The 20,000-nt window shown below is 40.3% G+C and overlaps 1 protein-coding gene across 1 annotated transcript in view; it reads left to right on the top strand.

Moving 5' to 3' along the window:
• LOC128640574 (alpha-2-macroglobulin-like) overlaps positions 1–20,000 on the top strand; it is a 222,341-nt gene that overhangs the window by 15,613 nt on the left and 186,728 nt on the right. Inside the window, exons 7-9 of the mRNA XM_053693045.1 lie at positions 5,059–5,143; positions 11,488–11,611; positions 17,464–17,578. Of these exons, the coding sequence (XP_053549020.1) occupies positions 5,059–5,143; positions 11,488–11,611; positions 17,464–17,578 (324 nt within the window). The remainder of the gene's footprint in view (positions 1–5,058; positions 5,144–11,487; positions 11,612–17,463; positions 17,579–20,000) is intronic.

Genomic DNA, 20,000 nt, shown 5'->3' with positions numbered 1-20,000 from the left:
TTATTAACCCCTAATCTGCCGCCCCCAACGCTGCTGCTACTATAATAAAGTTATTAACCCCTAAACCTAAGTCTAACCCTAACCCCCTAACTTAAATATAATTTAAATAAATCAAAATAAAATTACTACAATTAACTAAATTATTCCTATTTAAAACTAAATACTTACCTATAAAATAAACCCTAAGCTAGCTACAATATAACTAATAGTTACATTTTATCTAGCTTAGGGTTTATTTTTATTTTACAGGCAACATTGTATTTATTTTAACTAGGTAGAATAGTTATTAACTATTTAATAACTACCTAGTTAAAATAAAAAGACAACTTTACCTGTAAAATAAAACCTAACCTAAGTTACACTAACACCTAACACTACACTATAATTAAATTAATTCCCTAAATTAAAATAAATTAATTACAATTAAATACAATTAACTAAAGTACAAAAAAACAAAACACTAAATTACAGAAAATTATAAAATAATTACAAGTTTTTTTTAACTAATTACACCTAATCTAATCCCCCTAATAAAATAAAAAAGCTCTCCAAAATAATAAAAATCCCTACCCTATACTAAATTACAAATAGCCCTTAAAAGGGCTTTTTGCGGGGCATTGCCCCAAAGTAATCAGCTCTTTTAGCTGTAAAAAACAAACAAACAATACCCCCCAACATTACAACCCACCACCCACACACCCAACCATACTCTAAAACCCACCCAATCCCCTCTTATAAAAACCTAACACTAACCTCTTGAAGATCACCCTACCTTGAGAAGTCTTCACCCAACCGGACCGAAGTCCTCAACGAAGCCGAGCGAAGTGGTCCTCCAGACAGGCAGAAGTCTTCATCCTATCCGGGCAGAAGAGGTCCTCCAGACGGGCAGAAGTCTTCATCCAGACGGCATCTTCTATCTTCATCCATCCGACGCAGAGCGGGTCCATCTTCAACACATCCGACGCGGAGCATCCTCTTCTTCCCACGGCGACAGTAGAATGAAGGTTCCTTTAAGTGACGTCATTCAAGATGGCATCCCTTCAATTCCGATTGGCTGATAGAATTCTATCAGCCAATCAGAATTAAGGTAGAAAAAAATACTATTGGCTGATGCAATCAGCCAATAGGATTGAGCTTGCATTCTATTGGCTGATTGGAACAGCCAATAGAATGCGAGCTCAATCCTATTGGCTGATTTGATCAGTCAATAGGATTTTTCCTACCATAATTCCGATTGGCTGATAGCCAATCGGAATTGAAGGGACGCCATCTTGGATGACGTCACCTAAAGGAACCTTCATTCTACAGTCGCCATCGGAAGAAGAGGATGCTCCGCGTCGGATGTCTTGAAGATGGACCCTTCCAACACCGGATGGATGAAGACAGAAGATGCCGTCTGGATGAAGACTTCTGCCCGTCTAGAGGACCTCTTCTTCCCGGCTTGGATGAAGACTTCTGTCCGTCTGGAGGACCACTTCACCCGGCTTCATTGAGGACTTCGGCCCGGTTGGGTGAAGACTTCTCTAGGTAAGGTGATCTTCAAGGGGGTAGTGTTAGGTTTTATTAAGGGGGGATTGGGTGGGTTTTAGAGTAGAGTTGGGTGTGTGAGTGGTGGGTTTTAATGTTGGGGGGGTATTGTAATTTCTTTTACAGGTAAAAGAGCTGATTACTTTGGGGCAATGCCCCGCAAATAGCCCTTTTAAGGGCTATTTGTAATTTAGTATAGGGTAGGGCTTTTTATTATTTTGGGGGGCTTTTTTATTTTATTAGGGGATTAGATTAGGAGTAATTAGTTTAAAAAACGTGTAATTATTTTAATATTATCTGTAATTTAGTGTTTGTTTTTTTGTACTTTAGTTAATTTTATTTAATTGTAATTAATTTAATTTAGGGAATTAATTTAATTATAGTGTAGTGTTAGGTGTAATTGTAACTTAGGTTAGGTTTTATTGTACAGGTAAATATGTCTTTATTTTAACTAGGTAGCTATTAAATAGTTAATAACTATTTAATAACTATTCTACCTAGTTAAAATAAATACAAAGTTGCCTGTAAAATAAAAATAAAGCCTGAGATAGCTACAATGTAACTATTAGTTATATTGTAGCTAGCTTAGGGTTTATTTTACAGGTACGTATTTAGTTTTAAATAGGAATAATTTAGTTAATGATAGTTATTTTATTTAGATTTATTTAAATTATTTTTAAGTTAGGGGGGTTAGGGTTAGTCTTAGATTTAGGGGTTAATAACTTTAATATAGTGGCGGCGACGTTGGGGGGCGGCAGATTAGGGGTTAATAAATGTAGGTAGGTGTCGGTGATGTTAGGGACGGCAGATTAGGGGTTAATAAAATTTAACTAGTGTTTGCGAGGCGGGAGTGCGGCGGTTTAGGGTTTAATATATTTATTATAGTGGCAGCGATGTCCGGTTCAGCAGATTAGGGGTTAATAATTTTATTTTAGTGTTTGCAATGTGGGGGGCCTCGGTTTAGGGGTTAATAGGTAGTTTATGGGTGTTAGTGTACTTTTTAGCAATTTAGTTAAGAGTTTTATACTAAGGCGTTAGCCCATAAAACTCTTAACTACTGACTTGACAGGTACTAGGCTTGACAGGAGAGGGTCTACCGCTCACTTTTTGGAAGACTCATAATACCGGCGTTAGGCAAATCCCATTGAAAATATAGGATACGCAATTGACGTAAGTGGATTTGCGGTATTTTCGAGTCTGGCCAAAAAAGTGAGCGGTACACCTGTACCTTCAAGACTCTTAATACCAGCGGGCGTTAAAAAGCAGCGTTGGGACCTCTCAATGCTGCTTTTTTTAAGGCTAACGCAAGACTCGTAATCTAGCCGATAGTGTTGCACATAAATAATATACCCTGTTCTGTACATTACATATACACAGTGCTGCACATATATAATATATCCTGTTCTACACATTACATATACACATAGCACTGCACATTATATATACACACAGTGCTGCACATATATAATATATCCTGCTCTACACATTACATATTCACATAGCACTGCACATTATATATACACATAGCACTGCACAGATATAATATATCCTGCTCTACACATTACATATACACATACCACTGCACATTATATATACACATAGCACTGCACATTATATATACACATATCACTGCACAGATATAATATATCCTGATCTACACATTACATATACACATAGCACTGCACAGATATAATATACCCTGTTCTGTACATTATATAAACACATAGTGCTGCTCATACTGTATACTGTATATAATATACCCAGAGCCTGGTCTTCACATTACACATATACACAGATATATGCTATAAACTGCTAGTCATCCATCTGCTTAATGAAAATAAACACAACAGTGACCTCTCCAACTGCAATGCTTTGCATGGTACTGAAGTATAATGAATAGAAACACTTGGTAGTTTTTTTGTGTTTGTTTTATTGTTTATTTTTGCAGTTAGCAGCACCGTAGCATTGCAGAAAGCTGCAACGTGGCTAAATATATCCTGAGTCGCAATATCTCCAATAACTGTGTGCGAGGAACCTCGCTGCACCAAAAATAACTTTAGCATTATCATCCATGAGCTTATGATGTGTTGTGTATATACCGGTCACAACCTGAAGCTCAATAACCGGGACTCCCTCTTCCCACACCCACACACTTTTATTACTTACCTTGTCGCTCCGCTCTTCCCTCCTGACCTGCACCCTGGGACAAAGTGACGTATCACTTCCTCCCAGGCAGTGCTTGGCTGCAGCTCAATAACCGAGTCTCCCTCTTCCCACACCCACGCACTTTTATCACTTACCTTGTCGCTCCGCTCTTCCCTCCTGACCTGCGCGCTGGGACAAAGTGACGTATCGCTTCCTCCCAGGCAGTGCTTGGCTGCAGCTCAATAACCGGGACTCCCTCTTCCCACACCCTTTTATTACTTACCTTGTCACTCCGTTCTTCCCTCCTGACCTGCGCGCTGGGACAAAGTAACGTATCACTTCCTCCCAGGCAGTGCTTGGCTGCAGCTCAATAACGGAGTCTCCCTCTTCCCACACCCATGCAATTTTACTACTTACCTTGTCGCTCCGCTTATGACTTCGTTCCAGGCAGCGCTTGGCTACAGTAGGAGCCGGGGAAGTGCAACAGGAGCCGGGGACGTTTCCGGAGACATAATTTTTCTGGAGACAGTCTCCTCAATTCGGGGACTATCCCCGGAAATCGGGGACGTCTGATCACCCTATAATAAGAGGAAAAGTGTTGTTTGAGGTTTAGCTATGGAATTCGATAAGTGAAACAAACATGACCTGAAATCCAATGAAAGCTTCATATCCTACTCTTGTTGGCTACAAAGGCTTTAAAGGAAAATCTTTTGCTGTAGTGTAGGCGGATCCCTACACTACAGCAAAATATGATCTTGGGAGGGGAGGGATGGGTCCTTACACTACAGAAAATGGTTGGAGGGGGAGGGGATCCCTAAACTACAGAAAAAAGCTGATTGCTTATATATGGGGGGATTCCTTACACTAAAATAAATAAATAATAACCCCCCCCCCCCAGATTGCATACTGGCAGAATGCCAATAACAAAGATGGAGGTGCAGTGGCGGGGGGAAGGGGAGACAGCTATTTAATTCCTAATGAAGGGGTTAATTAGACTCCTTTAGAAAAATCCTCATAGACTTTAATGGTGAATTTTGTACAGAAATCATTAGATAAACTATGCTAAATGACAGTGATTCTGTGTATTAAAACAGATTTGTGCACTTTCATTATTTATTTTACTGTCATTTTAAATTGAGATTTTTTCCCCTTTTGAATCTATCCCTTATTGGTCATAGTAAAGGAGATTAGATAAACATAAAACAGGGTTTTTCAGGTAGTATTTCCCTGATATGTTTTACAATACACATTTATTTTGTAGGCGGATTTGATGCTAAACGTTGTTTTGTAGTGGACAAATCATCACTGTGCTTCTCATCTGGGGACAAAAGAGAACAACACAAGACAGTTGTCTAGGAAATAATCACAATTGTTTTTGTATTTCAGATTTACCCAAATTCTCGGTGCAGCTGGTCGCGCCACAGATCATAACTGTACTGGATAAGACGCTCTCATTTGCCGTTACCGCCACGTAAGTTAGACATAATCTCAACAGGACACAAGGGCTAGAGTACAAGCGGAGTGCAAATTAGCGCTGTCGCTCGCATGTTAACTTTGCTATATGGAGGCTTTTTTTAGAGTGTCGTATTGCGCTTTTATTACAATTTGAAAGTAAAAAAGTTAAAAAGTATGCAGCAATTGTATTCCTTCAAGCTCACCGGAAACAGAAGTTATGAAGCAGTGGTCCCCTGCATCATCTCCTGACAAATTCACTGCTTTCTGTGGCAATTGTACTCTGTATAAATCTCTCTTTGGTATCTCTGTGTGTAGTCTGTGTGTAGTCTGTGTGTAGTCTGTGTGTAGTCTGTGTGCAGTCTGTGTGTAGTCTGTGTGTAGTCTGTGTGCAGTCTGTGTGTAGTCTGTGTGTAGTCTGTGTGTAGTCTGTGTGCAGTCTGTGTGTAGTCTGTGTATAGTCTCTGTGTAGTCTCTGTGTAGTCTGTGTAGTCTCTGTGTAGTCTGTGTAGTCTCTGTGTAGTCTCTGTGTAGTCTGTGTAGTCTCTGTGTAGTCTCTGTGTAGTCTGTGTAGTCTCTGTGTAGTCTGTGTAGTCTCTGTGTAGTCTGTGTAGTCTGTGTAGTCTGTGTAGTCTGTGAAATAAGTTATGTATTTACTTTGTTGATATCTTGTCTTTAGCTATGTGATTTTCAAACAATACTTGTTATAATTCCTAAATTGATAAGTTCACTAATGGTATAACCTTAGCCTCCTCCAAATTATATTGTCTGTTTATTTTAACTTATCTCACCCTGAATCAAATTTTCCCATTTGGCCTTTTGACTGTCTTTGATCATGTCATTAACTAATTTATTGGAATCAAACTTAACTTAAACTTAACACTTCTATGGGAAGCATTGCAGGGGTTAGCATTGCAGGTTTAGATAGCAGTATTGTAATATCATCTGTTCACATCTCTTAAGTGAGCATTTATAAGTGAGGCTTTAACAATTGGGCAGAATAATTATACAAGAATTCAGCGAGGATTGGACAAGGGACAAGGCAAGTTCTGTTGTAATACTGTGTTTTATTCACTGTTCCCCTCTTTTGTAAAAATGCTCAATATCTTCATATTGCTTTTTGCTACCTTTTATTTCTATAACAAACTATTTTATTCAATCACTCCTTCCCCCTTACCACCTGCACTGTTCATTAGCCAATCTCTTAACCTCACCTTTCTTTTGTATTCATGAACTTCCCACATTCCTACAGACTCTCTCTCCCCCTTGCACCTCATCCCTTGTACCTCATCCTTAGACCTCATCTTATCACTGCAATTTTGCATCTCATCTCATGTCACTCTCCCTCTTGCTCATAGTAGCTGCTTGTGACATCTCCCATAATCCTACTCCCCCACAACTTCCTAGCCATGCACACCCATGTGTGCCTTTCAATAGATTTCAAAAACAAAACTCTGGTAACCTTAATCTCATTCCTCTTGTATCTAAAACCACCCCCCCCCCCCCCCTTTACTTGTGCACTCTGGAGCTCTCGCTCTGTTTGCAACAAGCTCATTTCTATCCATGACCTCTTTATCTCCCACTCTCACAGATACTCTCCCTCCAATCCACTTTGCTCTGCTCACAATCTCATACTCTCTTCCTCTCTTGTTACCTCCTCACATTCCCATTGACAGGACTACTCCAGACTGGCTCCCATCTTGTGGAACTCTCTGCCCCACTCCACAAGATTCTCCACTAGTTTTGAAAGCTTCAAGTGCTCCCTAAAGACTTTACTATTCAGGAATACATACAACCTACACTAACCTTTCCTAACTCCATTGCTATCTCCTTGAACCTCTTAACATGTATGCCTATGAGCCCAGCTGTTTGTAGGTCACCTTCATAAGAGCCAACTTCAACTGTGCAACTCTTTGGCAGGGCCCTCTACCCATTTGATCCCTATAAATGTTATCTTCTATACCCCAATGTTTATAGCGCTGTGGAATCTGTTGGCGTTCTACAAATACCTGATAATAATAATAATAATAATAATAATAATGTGCATGAGTGCTAAATAAATGTAAGCAAAAAATGTAACTTAAAATATTGCAACATGTTAACGAATTCCTTCATCGACTTCAAAAGGAGCAAGAAAAGTGGAAAATAAACCAACACCCAAACCCGATTGTGTTTAACCAAGTGCACTAACCCAACATGGAAAATGAATATCTATACCTGTAGATAAAATAAGTAAATAATTAACCAGATAAAGAGGTAACTAAACAAATAGATAAATAAGTAACTAAACAACCAGATAAAATAGGTAAATAATTAACCAGATAAAATAGGTAACTAAATAACCAGATAAAATAAGTAGGTAAACAAGCAGATAAAATAAGTAACTAAATAAACAGATACAATAAGTAACTAAACATCTAGATCAAATAAGTAACTAAACAACCAGATAAAATAAGAAACTAAACAACCAGATAAAATAAGAAACTAAACAACCAGATAAAATAAGAAACTAAACAACCAGATAAAATAAGAAACTAAACAACCAGATACAATAAGTAACCAAACAATTGGATAAAATAAGTAACTAAACAACCAGATACAATAAGTAACTAAATAAACCGATAAAAAAAGGCTAGATTTAGAGTTCTGGGGCCAAAGGGGTATGTTAGCTACGCATGCTTTTTTTCCCCCGCACCTTTTAAACAACGCTGGTATTTAGAGTTGTCTGAAGGGCTGCGTTAGGCTCCAAAAAGGGAGCGTAGAGCATAATTTACCGCCACTTCAACTCTAAATACCAGCGGTGCTTACGGACGCGGCCAGCTTCAAAAACGTGCTCGTGCACGATTCCCCCATAGGAAACAATGGGGCAGTTTGAGCTGAAAAAAAAACTTAACACCTGCAAAAAAGCAGCGTTCAGCTCCTAACGCAGCCCCATTGTTTCCTATGGGGAAACACTTCCTAAGTCTGCACCTAACACCCTAACATGTACCCCGAGTCTAAACACCCCTAACCTTACACTTATTAACCCCTAATCTGCCGCCTCACTATCGCTGACCCCTGCATATTATTTTTAACCCCTAATCTGCCGCTCCGTACACCGCCGCAACCTACGTTATCCCTATGTACCCCTAATCTGCTGCCCCTAACACTGCCGACCCCTATATTATATTTATTAACCCCTAATCTGCCACCCCCAACGTCGCCGCCACCTACCTACAATTATTAACCCCTAATCTGCCGACCGGACCTCACCGCTACTCTAATAAATGTATTAACCCCTAAAGCTAAGTCTAACCCTAACCCTAACACCCCCCTAAGTTAAATTTAATTTTATTCTAACTAAATAAAATAAATCTTATTAAATAAATTATTCCTATTTAAAGCTAAATACTTACCTGTAAAATAAACCCTAATATAGCTACAATATAAATAATAATTATATTGTAGCTATTTTAGGATTAATATTTATTTTACAGGCAACTTTGTATTTATTTTAACCAGGTACAATAGCTATTAAATAGTTAATAACTATTTAATAGCTACCTAGTTAAAATAATTACAAAATTACCTGTAAAATAAATCCTAACCTAAGTTACAATTAAACCTAACACTACACTATCAATAAATTAATTAAATAAACTATCTACAATTATCTACAATTAAATCAACTAAACTAAATTACAGAAAAAAAACAAAACACTAAATTACAAAAAAAAAACCACTAAATTACAAAAAATAAAAAAAGATTACAAGAATTTTAAACTAATTACACCTACTCTAAGCCCCCTAAAAAAATAACAAAGCCCCCCAAAATAAAAAAATGCCCTACCATATTCTAAAATAAAATATTTGACAGCTCTTTTACCTTACCAGCCCTTAAAAGGGCCTTTTGCGGGGCATGCCCCAAAGAATTCTGCTCTTTTGCCTGTAAAAAAACATACAATACCCCCCCAACATTACAACCCACCACCCACATACCCCTAATCTAACCCAAACCCCCCTTAAAAAACCTAACACTAAGCCCCTGAAGATCTTCCTACCTTATCTTCACCACGCCGGGTATCACCGATCTGTCCAGAAGTGGCTCCGAAGTCTTCATCCTATCCGGCAAGAAAAGGTCCAGAAGAGGGTCCAAAGTCTTCATCCTATCTGGCAAGAAGAGGGCATCCGGACCGGTAGACATCTTCATCCAGGCGGCATCTTCTATCTTCTTCCATCCGGCGCGGAGCGGGGCCATCTTGAAGCAGCCGACGCGGATCCATCCTCTTCTAATGACGTCCTAAGTCCGAATGAAGGTTCCTTTAAATGACGTCATCCAAGATGACGGCGACATTGGGGGGGGCAGATTAGGGGGTAATAAATATTATGTAGGGGTCGGCGATGTTAGGGGCAGCAGATTAGGGGTACATAGGGATAATGTAGGTTGCGGCGGTGTGCGGTCGGCAGATTAGGGGTTAAAAAAATTAAATAGAGTGGCAGCGATGTGGGGGGGGGCCTCGGTTTAGGGGGTGCATAGGTAGTTTATGGGTGTTAGAGCACAGTAGTTAAGAGCTTTATGAACCGGCGTTAGCCCAGAAAGCTCTTAACTCCTGGCTTTTTTCTGCGGCTGGAGTCTTGTCGTTAGAGTTCTAATGCTCACTTCAGCCAAGACTCTAAATACCGGCGTTAGAAAGATCCCATTGAAAAGATAGGATACGCAATTGGCGTAAGGGGATCTGCGGTATGGAAAAGTCGCGGCTGGAAAGTGAGCGCTAGACCCTTTCCAGACTGACTCTAAATACCAGTGGGTGGTAAAAACCAGCGTTAGGACCCCCTAACGCTGGTTTGGACGGCTAACGCAGAACTCTAAATCTAGGCGTAAGTAACTAAACAACCAGATAAAATAAGTAACTAAACAACCAGATACAATAAGTGACCAAACAATCAGATAAAATAAGTAACTAAACAGATACAATAAGTAACTAAACAACCAGATAAAATAAGTAACTAAACAAACAGATACAATAAGTAACTAAACAACCAGATAAAATAAGTAACTAAACAACCAGATACAATAAGTAACTAAACAACCAGATAAAATAAGTAACCAAACAATCAGATAAAATAAGTAACTAAACAAACAGATACAATAAGTAACTAAACAACCAGATAAAATAAGTAACCAAACAATCAGATAAAATAAGTAACTAAACAAACAGATACAATAAGTAACTAAAGAACCAGATAAAATAAGTAACCAAACAATCAGATAAAATAAGTAACTAAACAAACAGATACAATAAGTAACTAAACAACCAGATAAAATAAGTAACTAAACAACCAGATACAATAAGTAACTAAACAACCAGATACAATAAGTAACTAAACAACCATATACAATAAGTAACTAAACAACCAGATAAAATAAGTAACTAAACAACCAGATACAATAAGTAACTAAACAACCAGATAAAATAAGTAACTAAACAACCAGATAAAATAAGTAACCAAACAATCAGATAAAATAAGTAGCTGAACAACCAGATAAAATAAGTAGCTGAACAACCAGATAAAATAAGTATCTGAACAACCAATGCTGAACATTTGATATTTATTTCTAAGAAATTTGTAAATGTCTCTATATTTTGAATGCGCACTTCTGTTATTAAAGGTTGCATAAAGCAATTGAATGTTACATTTATATTTAGGGTAATCAGTATTTAAATGTTATATTCAAATTTTCCATTAGAAGATTTAGTAGTTATATTTGATATTGAAATTTTACATTGAATATTTAAATATATTCAGTATATCAATGTCAATAATTGTTGTAAAGACAAACTTGAATGGCAATATAAATATCAAAATCCATTCTCCTTTGCAGCACTCTCTCAGCACTCAAACATCTCAGCACTCAACATCAAGCCCTGACGCGTTTCACCTTTAGGCTTCTCAGACAAGGGTTATTTTATATCAGCAGCACAATGTGAAGTGACAATATGATACAGATTAGTGTAAAAAGTAACAAATCTTTCTGCTTTTCATAAACAAAATGAGTGTGTAACAGATGAAGTGCTTCTCCTATAGCCGTACATGAAACACTCATTAGATTAGCTATGATGGTTACTTTTCTAAGCAAACTCAGCACTTACATTTGTTGGGAAAAGGGCACAGATTTTTCTACCTACTAAATTAATTTTCAACATTTAAATCCCCAGTCTTCTTGTTTTCATTTGCTCTTTTTCGTACAGTAAAGATGTAACTGTAACATCCATATGTCTTATATAAAGGCAGGGAATTGCTGGTGTGTACCAGAAAAACACCTTTAAGTGTAATAAATTAAATGTGAATTGTGACGTGTTTCTGTGTTCTCTATTCTCTCAGGTACACATACGGCCAGGGGGTCCCTGGGAATCTCACTGGACGGATTTGCAAAGGAGCTAGCACGTATTATGGGGCAGGCTGCAATGTGGACCCTGACGGTCTCTGCTTTCCCATCACAGGGAAGGTAAATTCAACATAATCTACAGATAGGGTTTAACTGGATCCTATTACATCCTTATGTGTTTTTTTATGTTTTACAATAATGTAGACATACATGGCCTTTATTTATTTGACTATGAATGGGACAAATTATGAATTGTTCAGAATCCAATTTTAGAACAAAATGTTTCCCTGAACATTACTTCTGATAATGCAATATTTCTATAGATCAAATGTTTTTATTCTTCAATGTTATGTTTAAATATTAATTCTCTTATATTTGCCCTGAAGTCTATGAACCTTAGCCTATGAAGGATAATATCTAAATATCTGAGTTAAATACTTCAAAATGACACGTTAAAGGGACAGTCTACTCCAAAATATGTATTGTTTAAAAATATAGATAATCTCTTTATTAGCCATTCCCCAGTTCTGCATAACCAACACTGTTGTATTAATATACGTTTTACCTCTGTAATTACCTTGTATCTAAGCCTCTGCAGACTGCTCCTTATCTCAGTTATATTAATACACATTTTACCTCTGTAATTACCTTGTATCTAAGCCTCTGCAGACTGCTCCTTATCTCAGTTATATTAATACACATTTTACCTCTGTAATTACCTTGTATCAAAGCCTCTGCAGACTGCCCCCTTATTTCTGTTCTTTTGACAGACTTGCATTTTAGCCATTAACTCCACGGACAGGAGCATAATGTTGTTATCTATATGACATATGTGAACTAACACCCTCTAGCTATGAAAAAATGTCAAAATGCATTCAGATAAGAGGCAGCCTTCAAGGCCTGATAAATTAATACATGAGCCTCCTAGGTTTAACTTTCAACATAGAATACTAAGAACAAAGCAAATGTGATGATGAAAGTACATTGGTAAGTTGTTTAAAATGACATGCCCTATTTGAATGATGAAAGATTATTTTTGACTAGCTACAAATAGTTATATCCTGCACATTAATAAAGAACACAATCTAAACAGGGTACAATTCAATATTGCATAAGGAAAGGGTTAAATCTCTGTTTACAGCTGGGTTCTAAAGAGACACAGAAGACAAAAATGTCCTAATATACAGCAGAGCATTAAAAAAAAACAAAAAAAAAACGTTCTAATTTACTTTTGTAACTAACACTTGTTATATATGTGCCCATCACTGTTTGACTTACTGTACACACCATATAGACCAGACCTGCAGGTAGGTGACCTACTGTACACACCATATAGACCAGACCTGCAGGTAGGTGACCTACTGTACACACTGTATAGACCAGATCTGCAGGTAGGTGACCTACTGTACACACTGTATAGACCAGACCTGTAGGTAGGTGACCTACTGTACACACTGTATAGACCAGACCTGCAGGTAGGTGACCTACTGTACACACTGTATAGACCAGATCTGCAGGTAGGTGACCTACTGTACACACTGTATAGACCAGACCTGTAGGTAGGTGACCTACTGTACACACTGTATAGACCAGACCTGCAGGTAGGTGACCTACTGTACACACTGTATAGACCAGACCTGCAGGTAGGTGACCTACTGTACACACTGTATAGACCAGATCTGCAGGTAGGTGACCTACTGTACACACTGTATAGACCAGACCTGTAGGTAGGTGACCTACTGTACACACCTTATAGACCAGACCTGCAGGTAGGTGACCTACTGTACACACTGTATAGACCAGACCTGTAGGTAGGTGACCTACTGTACACGCTGTAAAGACCAGACCTGCAGGTAGGTGACCTACTGTACACACTGTATAGACCAGACCTGCAGGTAGGTGACCTACTGTACACACTGTATAGACCAGACCTGCAGGTAGGTGACCTACTGTACTGTATAGACCAGACCTGCAGGTAGGTGACCTACTGTACACACCTTATAGACCAGACCTGCAGGTAGGTGACCTACTGTACACACTGTATAGACCAGACCTGCAGGTAGGTGACCTACTGTACACACTGTATAGACCAGACCTGCAGGTAGGTGACCTACTGTACACACTGTATAGACCAGACCTGTAGGTAGGTGACCTACTGTACACACTGTATAGACCAGACCTGTAGGTAGGTGACCTACTGTACACGCTGTAAAGACCAGACCTGCAGGTAGGTGACCTACTGTACACACTGTATAGACCAGACCTGTAGGTAGGTGACCTACTGTACACGCTGTAAAGACCAGACCTGCAGGTAGGTGACCTACTTTACACAATGTATAGACCAGACCTGTAGGTAGGTGACCTACTGTACACACTGTATAGACCAGACCTGTAGGTAGGTGACCTACTGTACACGCTGTAAAGACCAGACCTGCAGGTAGGTGACCTACTTTACACAATGTATAGACCAGACCTGTAGGTAGGTGACCTACTGTACACGCTGTAAAGACCAGACCTGCAGGTAAGTGACCTACTGTACACACTGTATAGACCAGATCTGCAGGTAGGTGACCTACTGTATACACTGTATAGACCAGACCTGTAGGTAACCTACTGTACACGCTGTAAAGACCAGACCTACAGGTAGGTGACCTACTGTACATGCTGTATAGACCAGACCTGCAGGTAGGTCACCTACTGTACACGTTGTATAGACCAGACCTGCAGGTAGGTGACCTACTGTACACGCTGTATAGGCCAGACCTGCAGGTAGGTGACCTACTGTACACACTGTATAGACCAGACTCGCAGGTAGTCTACTTACTGTACACACTTTATAGACCAGACCTGCAAGTAGGTGACCTACTGTACACACTGTATAGGCTAATGTGCAGTTTCCTCAACCTTGTCACCTTCACCAACTTCATCACCCATCTCACACTCCCCAACCTCACCAGTCTGTCAATTTCCCACTCCTTATGAGTCACATCACCCTCCCCTAAACTCAACAGCCTACCCGCCCTTTCAAATCTCATTAACTTCATCAGCCCCTCAATCTTAACTGTTTTATGAGTCACATCACCCTTCCCATCAGCCTCACAAGCCCCCCAAAAACCTAACCAGTCTCATGGTCTCCCCAAACTTACAAGCCTCATAAGCCTCCTCAGCAACTTCATCAGCATCCTTACCCTCCCCAACCTCACTGGCCTTACAAGCCACCTCACTCTCCCCAAACTCATCAGCCTCTCCATCCTCACCAGCCTCATTACTCTCACCAGCCATATCAGCCTCTCCACTCTCACCAGCCATATCAGCCTCTCCACTCTCACCAGCCTCATTACTCTCACCAGCCATATCAGCCTCCCCACTCTCACCAGCCTCATTACTCTCACCAGCCATATCAGCCTCTCCATCCTCACCAGCCATATTAGCCTCTCCATCCTCACCAGCCATATTAGCCTCTCCATCCTCACCAGCCATATTAGCCTCTCCATCCTCACTAGCCATATCAGCCTCTCCATCCTCACCAGCCATATTAGCCTCTCCATCCTCACCAGCCATATCAGCCTCTCCATCCTCACCAGCCATATCAGCCTCCCCCATCAGCCTCTCCATCCTCACCAGCCATATTAGCCTCTCCATCCTCACCAGCCATATCAGCCTCTCCATCCTCACCAGCCATATTAGCCTCTCCATCCTCACCAGCCATATTAGCCTCTCCATCCTCACCAGCCATATTAGCCTCTCCATCCTCACCAGCCATATCAGCCTCTCCATCCTCACCAGCCATATCAGCCTCTCCATCCTCACCAGCCATATTAGCCTCTCCATCCTCACCAGTCATATCAGCCTCTCCATCCTCACCAGCCATATTAGCCTCTCCATCCTCACCAGCCATATCAGCCTCTCCATCCTCACCAGCCATATTAGCCTCTCCATCCTCACCAGCCATATCAGCCTCTCCATCCTCACCAGCCATATTAGCCTCTCCATCCTCACCAGCCATATCAGCCTCCCCCATCAGCCTCTCCATCCTCACCAGCCTTATCAGCCTCTCCATCCTCACTAGCCATATCAGCCTCTCCATCCTCACCAGCCATATCAGCCTCTCCATCCTCACCAGCCATATCAGCCTCTCCATCCTCACTAGCCATATCAGCCTCTCCATCCTCACCAGCCATATTAGCCTCTCCATCCTCACCAGCCATATTAGCTTCTCCATCCTCACCAGCCATATTAGCCTCTCCATCCTCACCAGCCATATCAGCCTCTCCATCCTCACCAGCCATACCAGCCTTTCCATCCTCACCAGTCATATCAGCCTCTCCATCCTCACCAGCCATATCAGCCTCTCCATCCTCACTAGCCATATCAGCCTCTCCATCCTCACCAGCCATATTAGCCTCTCCATCCTCACCAGCCATATTAGCTTCTCCATCCTCACCAGCCATATTAGCTTCTCCATCCTCACCAGCCATATTAGCCTCTCCATCCTCACCAGCCATATCAGCCTCTCCATCCTCACCAGCCATACCAGCCTTTCCATCCTCACCAGTCATATCAGCCTCTCCATCCTCACTAGCCATATCAGCCTCTCCATCCTCACCAGCCATATTAGCCTCTCCATCCTCACCAGCCATATTAGCCTCTCCATCCTCACCAGCCATATCAGCCTCTCCATCCTCACCAGCCATACCAGCCTTTCCATCCTCACCAGTCATATCAGCCTCTCCATCCTCACCAGCCATATGAGCCTCTCCATCCTCACAAGCCATATCAGCCTCTCCATCCTCACCAGCCATACCAGCCTTTCCATCCTCACCAGTCATATCAGCCTCTCCATCCTCACCAGCCATATCAGCCTCTCCATCCTCACTAGCCATATCAGCCTCTCCATCCTCACCAGCCATATTAGCCTCTCCATCCTCACCAGCCATATTAGCTTCTCCATCCTCACCAGCCATATTAGCTTCTCCATCCTCACCAGCCATATTAGCCTCTCCATCCTCACCAGCCATATCAGCCTCTCCATCCTCACCAGCCATACCAGCCTTTCCATCCTCACCAGTCATATCAGCCTCTCCATCCTCACCAGCCATATTAGCCTCTCCATCCTCACCAGCCATATCAGCCTCTCCATCCTCACAAGCCATACCAGCCTTTCCATCCTCACCAGTCATATCAGCCTCTCCATCCTCACAAGCCATACCAGCCTTTCCATCCTCACCAGCCATATTAGCTTCTCCATCCTCACCAGCCATATTAGCCTCTCCATCCTCACAAGCCATACCAGCCTTTCCATCCTCACCAGCCATATTAGCTTCTCCATCCTCACCAGCCATATCAGCCTCTCCATCCTCACAAGCCATACCAGCCTCTCCATCCTCACCAGCCATATCAGCCTCTCCATCCTCACAAGCCATACCAGCCTTTCCATCCTCACCAGCCATATTAGCTTCTCCATCCTCACCAGCCATATTAGCTTCTCCATCCTCACCAGCCATATTAGCCTCTCCATCCTCACCAGCCATATCAGCCTCTCCATCCTCACCAGCCATACCAGCCTTTCCATCCTCACCAGTCATATCAGCCTCTCCATCCTCACCAGCCATATGAGCCTCTCCATCCTCACCAGCCATATGAGCCTCTCCATCCTCACAAGCCATATCAGCCTCTCCATCCTCACCAGCCATTTCAGCCTCCCCCATCAGCCTCATCACTCTCTCCAGCCTCTCAAGCCTCACTATTCCCCATTATAAGGCTCATTCACTAAACCTCACACATCGCTCCGTTCTTTAGTAAATCTGCTAGAAATAATAACATAGGACTTGGTAAGACTGAAAAGGCCAATTTAGGGAATTTAGCTACTGACCTGAAAAAAAGCAGAGCAGTATTCAGCATATTTCTACCCATTTGTGTTTTTGACCAAAGGGAAATATTTCTGTTTTGTTTTTTTTTTGTCTAAACTCCAGTTGGACTCTACAGGGACATATAATGGCAGCGTAGACCTAACCCGCTTCCAGATGGATCTTTCAGGAAATGGGTTGTCGTTCATCCTTCAGATCACACTAACTGAAGAGGGCACAGGTAACATTTTTATATGAGTAAGTTTATCACTATTACTTGAAACATTTTACAGACCAGATGCTCAGAGATACATAAACTGGTTAAGATCAGTCTTTTAGGGAACATGTAGGTAAACACAAACATAATCTGTAAGAAAGTTTTGTGTTATTTTATAAAGGTTCTACAAGGTGCACAAACAGTACATTTTCAATAAGTCCTAGGTGTAGGATTCAAAGTCTACAAAATCCGTAAAAAATAGAGAAGAGAGAGGAAAAGAGAAAGAAAATATATTTTTGTGCTGCTCCAGCACTATTTGCAACCTTATTTAATTTTAAGCTGTTGTCTGCCTGGTGCTCTGCCTAACCACATTCTCCATAGGAAATAGCAAGTGAACAGATATTCCTTAAACAAATCAAATAAATCCATGGACATTTATCAGATGAGATCCAAAATAAATGTTTTATCCCTGCCTATATCCTATAGCACTTAATCTGTTAACAAACTCCAGTTAATGATATGTAAATATTTTGACACATTTGTTAAAAGTGACACATGTTGGCCATATTATTTGGTGCCAAACAAATATAGAATGTTTGTCATCATTATGCTGAATTTTGCTAAATCATAATGTAACTGAAATATTCTTATATCGACATTTGACTATCAATTCTCACAAAATTTAGTGCACATTATACAAAAACATTTTTTTAGAGAAAAGGAGTCGGGGGGAGTAGAGTTATAAAAAATGGCGCCAGGTTTTACATATGTTTACTATTCACAATGATATTCTAAGTGCTTGAATTTTTAATTTATAGAAAAGCAAAACCTGGAGTGGATTTCTCACTAAAAAGACTAACAACAACTAGACAAACTAGTTGTAACTGAGAGTACAACAAAGTTTAAAGAGAGAGTAATTCCACTTATATGTAGTGAGACTTTAACTCTACTTACTTCATAAAGTGTCTAAATGTTAAAAATGTTCCAAATCATTCATACATTAAAGTTTTTATTTAAATCAACTAAGGAACTCACACTCATACAGTAGCAAAGGCTGTGAATTAAAACCACTTAAACTTTGTGGATTGCATAATAGCCATTAAATATCTGTATTAAGTTATCCTCAGTCCGTTATAAATTCAGATTAACTAAGCCCTTACAATCCGAGGGCTACATTAATTTTTAACATATTATAATAAAGGACTAGAGGATACAAGTTAAACCACTTTATCAACTGATTTCCACAAAAGTAAGCAAATTAAAAAGAAGAACAGGAGAGACAAAGCTGCCCCTGTCGGACCCCTTACTTTTGTGGAAATCAGTTGATAAAGTGGTTTAACTTGTATCCTCTAGTCCAGAGCTTTCCAAACTTTTTATGTTGGTGACACACTTTTTAGACCTACATCATTTTGCGACACAGTAATTAATTTGTACTAGCAAAAAGGAGGTTAAACTAACTTGTTTTAAGAGATACGGCCAAATACATGAATTATATAATAATGAAATATATTTACAAGTAACAGTATGTATGTGCAAGAATTAAAAAAAGTTTAATAACACCAATAGCTACTTGATATTTTAATGGGATGTATGAGGTTGATGGGATGAATACAATTTCTGAATATTTGGTGGAATATTAGAAAAAGACTCACATTTCATCATCAAGCATTTCTTAAGATTCCACTTCCTATCCATATATCAAGAGCAGGAGCAGCAATGCACTACTGGGAGCTAGCTGCAGAAAATAACCCCTCTGACTTCAGCTCAGCGTTTAATCTGCCGCCCTCAGAGCTCTGCGAGTCCGACTGACTACTGCCCGGGCTACACATGCAGTCAGGAGCTACACATGCAGTCAGGAGCCAATGTGCCGCAAATGGGAATAGTTTCAGTTCCCACTGAGCTGCGCCAATAGGTTAAGATGATCCGTGTTCCCCTAGGTATCAATCACGTGTCAACCATGTGATATGCGTAGCAGGCAGGCGGAAAGCCAGAAACCAAAAAAAAAAAATTGTGCTGAAGCAGGGACACACCTACACACTGCTGCCGACACACTAGTGTGTCCCGACACACAGTTTGGAAAGCACTGCTCTAGTCCTTTATTATAATATGGAGTGAGCTGCACTTAGTGTTATGGCGCTGTCGGGTCGGGCTGTGACTATACAGCTGGCCCGATGCGCTGTGGAATAAAAACAGACCCGCTCAGAAGAGCGGGTCTGAAAAACGGACATATTTTAAAAAAATTAAAAGGGAATATTACGTTTTATAACGATAGCACTAATATAATGTTATATAATTATGCACTATGTGCAGAATTATATAACATTATATTTCAGGTTTACTGTCCCTTTAAACTTAGGTTTATATTTTCTTTTACAGGTAAGTTTTAATTTTTTTAAGTAGTTAGTCTATTATTAATTTAATTTATGTATGGTTATGCAAAACTGGG

This window comes from Bombina bombina, chromosome 9, assembly GCF_027579735.1.
Source record: "Bombina bombina isolate aBomBom1 chromosome 9, aBomBom1.pri, whole genome shotgun sequence".
Classification (NCBI taxonomy): Eukaryota; Metazoa; Chordata; class Amphibia; order Anura; family Bombinatoridae; genus Bombina; species Bombina bombina.
This window is presented reverse-complemented; position numbering and strand designations above follow the sequence as displayed.